Raw genomic sequence first — 8,063 nt, forward strand, 5'->3', positions numbered from 1 at the left:
TATATATATATAAAATGCATGTGGGTACTCAAATGAAAGCTCTTGATGAGTGTAACATCAAAATGAGCTTATATCTTTAAAAACTTCAATATTTAAAAAAGTACAGTGCAATTTAACGAAAGTAATTATTTAATAAAACAAAATTTTACTTATTTATATTTCACAAGTCTTAGCAATTACATCGTGAATGCAAGGTTGTTTTCTTTATTTTTCTATTTATAAATATTTTTGAATCTAGATTTTCAAAAATTATTTTTTTTTGGTTCAAAAATTCATTTTTTGAATATTTAGTCTATTTTTAAAAATTATTTATTAAGCATCTGAATTTTTAATTTAATTCAATATTCTTCCTTCAAATTCAATTAAAAATAAAATTAAAGGGTTCCAAAAATTTTTTTTTTCTAAATTTCAATTTTATAATTAATCTCCCAAAAAAATTACTTCTTAAATATAATAAATAAAAATTCTACGAGTCAATTTTGAAACTCAAAATTTGAAATAAAACTATTCTAAAAATCCTTTAAAGTATTATTTTTATTTTTCCAAATTTATTATTCAGACACTATCTAAAATTTTCTTCCAAAAATTTCCAAAACTACTTTAATCAAAAAGAATTAATAATATTAATTTTCCATAAAAGAATAAATCCAAAACTATAAAAAACAATCGTAAATAATAAAAAGAATTCAATACTTTTCAATTCGTTTTTAATCAAGGTTTGAAACCCGCCATACTTATCGCGACAATGACCCTCGGAAAGCAATAACCTAAAAAAAAAAAAAAAAAAAAAGAAAAGCTCAATAAAACTTACCAGTAACACTGAGAAGTGACATGGTAAATCCTTGGTAGCTTGCAACAATAATCCTCTTTCTAAAACCAAGCAACAAATTACACTCACTTAACCTCTAAGTAAAAAAACAAGCCAAAAAAACTCACTTGCATCCACCCGGTAAAAAAGAAGGTTATGTCTGTTCAATCAATATCATATTCTTCTCCACGTTCTCCACAACAAACCCGCCATGGTAACTCATAAATACGATAATTAATCAAAAACAAAAACAAAATAAACCATACTACAGTAATAATAATTAAAAACTCGAATAAAGTACAAATATACAATCCACTAAAACTGCTAAATATACGATCAATATATATATATATATGAAATATCTTCACCAATAACCGAATCGCGTAAAGTAATAAAACTCGTGTAACTGGTGCCCGAAGTCGGGGTAAAACTTTCCACCAGATTCCGACTTGTACATTAATATTAAGGGGGTTAAGCCAGGAATGGTCACGCGCACCAGGGGTGGGACACTCGAGCCGAGTAGCTCGAGCATCCTCGCGTGCTACCCTTAAAAACCAAAGCACCGATGTCGCGGGTTAACACTTCCACCCTCGAGTCCCTTGGCATTAACTTTCATAAAATATTTTCTGGTCTAAGTTTTGAATTTTTTAACACCAAGAACATTTCTTCTTTAGCTTCCGAATAATTACAATTATTATTGAAGTAATTGAAGTTGACAACTGGTCGTTGAGCTCCATAAATTAGGGCCAGGTGTATTTTTGTCCTTATCAACATATTGCGAAGCCGGCAGATAGTTCCGATAGTCAGGATAAATTTATTTCCGATAATTCAACCTTCGATGGATAACGCGAGTTCATTTCACTTTAACTAATTTTACAATCTTGTACTTTTTATAGATAATTCAAAATTATCTATTAATATTGTTATTGTTATTATTTTTTAATAATTATTTTTTATTATTATTATTACTATTTGTTGTGAATTAATTATTGTTAATTGCGAAGAGTCAATTTTATTGAAAATTGTTTTTTAAACTACGAGCTTACGCGAAAGCTCGGACTCGAGCACTGTTCAACTACTCGCCGAGAAACTTGCGACGAACGCCATCTTGATACGTCAACGGTGACGTCACGCGCATGTACGGTACCATTTTGTGGGCGCAGACGCGAGGCTACGTGCACGTATCTTCTGTTCCGGGGGGAGTGCGATGCGCCGCGGGTCAACGAGGGTGATTTAAGGGCGCGTTTATCGGGCAGCTTTTTTGGTTTAGGGCTTCAGGGAAAATTCGGCTGTAGGGGAAGACACCCTTTTTGATATTAATTTATATCGTGAGTTAATTTGTTCTTTACGGGCTTCTTTCAGAGAAATTTAAGTCGTAGTAAATTTGGATTATTTTAGAATTTTTATTTTTTTGAATTTTTTTGGAAAGATAAAAATTTAACTCTAAATAATTAAATTTTTTTAAGAGAGTTTTCTGGTTTAAAAATTTGAAAAAATTGATTTTTATTCATATTTTCAAAGCTTAAGAAGCACACTTAGTATGACAGTCTAAAAAAATACAATTTTTGGGAATTAAAAAAAAAAAAAAAAACTACTGGATCAATTTTTTTTTAATTTTAAGGGTATTTTTATACATATTTTAAGAATACGCAGTAAAATTTTTGAAGAAAAAAATTAAATACTTTTGGAGTTACACGCGATATCTCCGACGACGCTAAAAAAAAAAAAAGTCTTCTACTGCGTAGTAATTCCGGTTTTTTCCTTGGATAAAACCAAAAAAAAAAAAAAAAATAAAATTCTCATTGAACTAGAAGATCGTCCGTACAATGACGTCAAGTTTTTGAAACCCCCCACTTTACTGCTAACTTTTTGAATTTTTTTCTGTATTCTTAAAATATTAATAAATATCTTGTAAAAGAATTAAAATTAAAAATTATGATTGTCTATTTTTTCTAACACTTCAAAAATTACCTTAAATTCAAGCTTCTAGACTACCCCCTTGAAGAAAAGTAATTCAAAATTTTTTTTATTAATTTTGATAATTTTTTTTTGATAAAATTTGGAATAATTATTTTTTTAATAATTTTTTTAGCAAAGAAAATTTTTATTTACCGATAAATAAACAGAATAACAAGTTAATATTTTTTTTTTTAATTTCTACAAAGAAAAAAAATTAATTTGAATCAAGAGAAAAATTTTTAAACCAAGAAAACAATTTCCAAGAAATTTTTCAAAATTATTTACTTACTTCAAATAAATTTTTTTTTCTGTGTAAGTTTGTAATAAAATGTAGAAATATTTCAAGTAATTTAAAACTTATCTTCGGTATCTATCTGTAAAATAACTGCATTGAGTTTTGTACAGAATTTTTATTAAAAAAATATTTTTCAGCACTTCCAAATGAATAATTCGCAAAAATAATTATTTATTGAAGCATAAAAAATTTTTTTATAATTTGTAGGCATTTCAGTAATTGGAATATTCGTGTCACTTAAGAAAATTACGAGCTTGCTCGACAGGATCGCACAGCTCAACCGGACTATAGATAAAAGTCGGCAATTTTGTTAAAAATAAATAGATGAATGAACTATTAATGAGAGCTGACGGTCAATAAAACAAAAATAAACATGCAATTGAACAATAAGCGTCATCAAGCAAAGTAATCGACAAATCCATTGATATATCTCTGGTTACATTGTCGAAGCTAATGTTCATTACCTTGTCACGCGATACCGTGACTAACGTTTCTAGATATAATACTAATACACCCTCGTATACAAAATATATCGATCATATATTGTGTTATTATATGTCACAATCGACCTTGTCTAGTCAATTTAATATTCAAACTTATCTATCTCGCCATTTCGATCAATGAATTCTCAATCAGCGCATCATTATTATTCCTTCTTATTCCTATCATTATTATTTATTATTTATTATTATTATTATTATTATTATTAATGATATGACTATGCGATACTATACACAACCATTTATAAATTATATTAGATTTTATTGCATGTTTCAAGCTTGAGCGCGAAAGCATGTTTTGTTATCGCCTAAAAGTCAAGATTCCAACATTTTGTAACATTAAATCATACCTGACAGATAAATGACACAAAAAACAGTCCGCAGAAAAAAACAGACTGTTAAAAAAAATAAATTTTTATTCACATGCCTTAAACGCCCGTGCTATACATAAATTAATCAAAGTTAAGTTCAAATTTAAAACAAACAGAAAAAAAAATTTCTTGACTCAATTTTTTTTCTTGATTCAAGTTAATTTTTTTTTTTTTTTTTTCAGTGTAGTTATTTGTCGAAAATAATTGATCTATTTTAACAACAATATTTTTTATTCCAACTGACTATTTTATGTTGAACTACCAACAAAAATTTTTTAATTAATTAAATAATATTTAAATTTAAATCCCTAGCGAGCACTTTGAATACTAAAACTCCAACAAGCCGTTGCTATAGCAACAATTGTAGACTGTAAACACTACAAAGGTTTTATTGTTGTTTTACCCTGGAAAGAAGCTTCTTTATTGGACATTTACAAAAATTTTGTGAGAATTATTAACCAATGTCTGAAAATTCGGTGATTGTAATCGGCGATAAAGGAGTCGTAAGTTGAACTTTTAATAAATTATCGATTGAACTATTATAAATTATTTCCACACTGATAGAAGGATTTCTTAGCATTTAAGAAGATTTTTTTGTATTTACGAAATTATTTCTTAAACATTATTTTTTAATGTTTAAAAAATGATTTCTTAAATACAAAAAAATCCTTCTATCAGTGCAATAAATTCCAGGGAAAAACAACAATGATTCATAAATTTCTGGACAAAGAGGAAGCAGCTAAGCCGACAATAGCCGTTGACTACTCTTTCGGCCGCAAAGCAAATAAAAATTTAGTGAGTTTATTTAATATAAAATACCAGCTTGAGGTAAGTTCGCTAATTGCTAATTAATTGTTCGATTGAATAAGTCCAGAGACCTGATACACATCTGGGAAGTGGGTCATCTCACCCCATCAATTATAAACGCAGCGCTGGTTGGCAGCTTGCTGTCACAAGCAACAACGTTCATCATAATTCTGAATCTTATGGCCACAAATACAGTCTGGCTGTCACTAGAAACCTGCCTGGGGGCAGCTTGGGCAACTATAAAATCCCACCTGGACGACGCGAGTATTGAGCAAATGAAAAGCCAGAGGAATAAAGAACTCACGGAAGCTCTTTCGTCGGATAATCTCGATGGAAAGTTCATCAATCCTTTTCCTTTTAGACTTTGCATTCTCGGAGGACAGTATGATAAATTCAAAGTAAGCTATTTTTAAATTATACTAGAAATTTAAATTGCGCGCCTTAATTTTGACTAATAAAAAATCAGGTCCCATTTTTTGCGAGCTTAGACTATTGAATAACTTCACACTCTCATGTATTTTTATTGCAAAGATTTTTAACAGATTATTATAAAAAAAAATTCAATAAAAAAATTCTAAATATTTGAATTTTAAAAAATCGTCTGTAGAAATTTTTTAAACAATTTTTTTATTGCAATTTATTTGTTATAAAAATTTTTAAAATTAACAACTAATTACTTCAGTTATTACAACTGATATTAGAAAATTTTAACAATTAAATTGTTATGAAAAAAATTTAATAAAAAATTCTAAATGTTAAAATAAAAAAAAATCATCAGTGTAAATTTTTTAAAGAATTTTTTTATTGTAATTTATTTGGTACTAGAAATTATTCTTGACTAACTTCAAGACCTTCATGTATTTTAATTTAGATGAAAAATCGTTTCATTTAATTTCTTAGAAGTCTGAATTATTTTTATCGATAGATAATAAATTATTATCGACAGTTGATAAGTTATTCGTTGATAAAATAGGCAATTAATTTTTTAATGGCGGTTGGAAAGCTACCAATAGTTAACAAAATTAATTAATTTAAGGTATAATTTTTTTTTTTAATTCCATGATAATAGACAATATTATAAATATTTTAAATATTAAATATTAAATTAAAAATATTAAAAATATTATAAAATACAAAACTACACTGAAAAAAAAAATTCTTTTACTCAATTAAAAATTTCTTGGTTTAAGAAACTCGATTACGATCAAATATTTTATTATTATTATTAATTATTAATTTCTGAAGAGAAGAGCATCAATATTTATCTTTGGATAATAGATAAACAAGAGAGTAGCTTTATTTAAATTAAGTAAAAATTATTTCAATCAATTTAACAAATTTTTGAGCTTAGAATATATATTCTTGAAAATTATATTCAAGAAAATTTTCTTAATAAAAGATTTTTTTTTCTCTGTGTAGTTTATTTAATTAAGTTTTAAATTTTCAAAGTTTAATTTAAAATTTTGGATCAAATATTGAAGATACGAAAAAATTATATTTGATTTTTTTTTATAAAGAATTTTATTTATTTATTTATTTTTTTTTTTTTTGGATAAATTAATTTTCGTTTGGATAAATAAATAATTTTTAAAAATTCACATTATTTATTGACTAATTTATGTATTGATAATGATAGTAGACATAATAAACTACCATTCCAAGAAAAAAAAAAATTATTATTTAATTTTAATTCGAATAGTAAAAAATTACTAAATTTTTTTTCGTTCAATTGACTCGCTTCTCCTTTAATATTGATCATTTAAATTCTACAATTTATTTATTATATTTTTTTAAATAAAAATTAATTAAAGTTGTAAAAATTTTTATAAAACGTATTTTATCCCCAGAAATTAGATGCGGCCACTAAACAGGCCATAGGAAAAACTCTAAGAGGTATTGCATACAATTTAGGCGCCGATTTGCAGTACTACTCATCAAAAGAAGGTTCCTTGATAAAAAAAATGAAAGAACTCATGTCCTACTACGGATTCAATCATCAAAGATCGTAAGCTCACAAAAAAGTACAAGATTTTTCAATTACTCGCATTTGATAAAAACTTTTGGAGTTTTTCAGTAAAGACTGCATCACAGATTACAACAGTCCGTTGTTAATACCATCAGGCACTGTGGCGGACGATGATTCCATTGCCAACTCCGCGATTGTTGTCGATAAGATCAAAAGGATATTTTTGAGCTGTCCCAATGTTCATAATAACAACAGCAATCAATTGAAATTGTTGAACAAGGAGCAGGACTCAATTAACGACAGTCCAATTGACGACACTAATTTTAATGAAGCCGTTATTGATCACTTGAGATCCCAACGCAATGAGGTAATTTAGTTTGATTAATTTTAGTTATCAAGGGAGTCATTTTTGTTTTTTCTTTTTTTTTTTTCTTTCCAGGAAATTGAAATTAATTTGGAGAAAATGATGGAAGGGGGCTTGAACAAAAATATCATTATTACTGATCCTTATTGATTTGATATTAATTAAATAAATAAATATTGGACAAATTTTTGTGGATGTAAAAAGTATAAAAAAAAATGTGGAAATTTTTTATTTGCAATTTTAATATGTTGCATAAAAATTTTTTTCATGCAAGCAAAAAATTAATAATTATCAATTTTATAATTTTTTATAAATAAAAAATTTGATAATGTATAGACTAGAAAATTTTTCCATGTAATAAAAAAAAAAAATTAAATATTTATTCTTTAGTTTGTGAAATATTTAATAAATTATAAAATATATTGAATATTATAAATCCATATATTGCAATTTTTTTCGAACAAAATAAAATTAAATTTTTTATTCTAAAATAAGTGGAATATTCAATAATTGATAAAACTGTGGTTCTATATAAATTTTTTTAGGTAACCCCAACTTTTTTTTATGGAAATAAAAATGAAATAAATTTTTCTTTTTATAAAAACTAGCAACCTTGCATAAACTATGTGACTTGTGAACTATAAAAAATTAAAATAATACTTTGTTAATAAATTGATAATAAATTTTGCTTTGTTAAATTGCACTGTACTTTCTTAAATATTGACATTTTGAAAGATATAAGCTCATCTCGATGTTACACTCATCAAGAGCTTTCATTTGAGTACCCACATGCATTTTTGATATATTTTTCATATATACATATATATAATATATATAAATATATAAAATATATGAAAAATTGATGTGGGTACTCAAATGAAAGGTCTCGATAAGTGTAACATCAGGATGAGCTTATATCTTTAAAAATGTCAATATTTCACAAGATACAAGGTCATTTCTTAATTATGTATCTAAATATAGAACATTTTCGAA

The 8,063-nt window shown here is 26.2% G+C and overlaps 2 protein-coding genes across 2 annotated transcripts in view; one reads left to right on the top strand and one right to left on the bottom strand.

The window, feature by feature from the left end:
• The window catches only part of LOC141538249 (protein unc-13 homolog A-like), a 22,918-nt gene extending 21,234 nt beyond the window's left edge, over nt 1-1,684 (bottom strand). The window contains 2 exon segments of the mRNA XM_074259628.1: nt 812-870; nt 937-1,684. Of these exon segments, the coding sequence (XP_074115729.1) occupies nt 812-833 (22 nt within the window). The 5' untranslated portion in view covers nt 834-870; nt 937-1,684.
• The window catches only part of LOC141538358 (cytoplasmic dynein 2 light intermediate chain 1), a 15,736-nt gene extending 8,461 nt beyond the window's left edge, over nt 1-7,275 (top strand). Inside the window, exons 2-7 of the mRNA XM_074259769.1 lie at nt 4,246-4,436; nt 4,627-4,728; nt 4,803-5,138; nt 6,588-6,745; nt 6,815-7,073; nt 7,146-7,275. Coding sequence (XP_074115870.1) covers nt 4,395-4,436; nt 4,627-4,728; nt 4,803-5,138; nt 6,588-6,745; nt 6,815-7,073; nt 7,146-7,220 — 972 coding nt within the window. The 5' untranslated portion in view covers nt 4,246-4,394 and the 3' untranslated portion in view covers nt 7,221-7,275. The remainder of the gene's footprint in view (nt 1-4,245; nt 4,437-4,626; nt 4,729-4,802; nt 5,139-6,587; nt 6,746-6,814; nt 7,074-7,145) is intronic.
• Nucleotides 7,276-8,063: the final 788 nt, after the last annotated feature.

Source organism: Cotesia typhae, unplaced genomic scaffold (assembly GCF_013202065.1).
Source record: "Cotesia typhae breed Kobodo isofemale line unplaced genomic scaffold, CoteBio_Ctyphae contig_20, whole genome shotgun sequence".
Classification (NCBI taxonomy): Eukaryota; Metazoa; Arthropoda; class Insecta; order Hymenoptera; family Braconidae; genus Cotesia; species Cotesia typhae.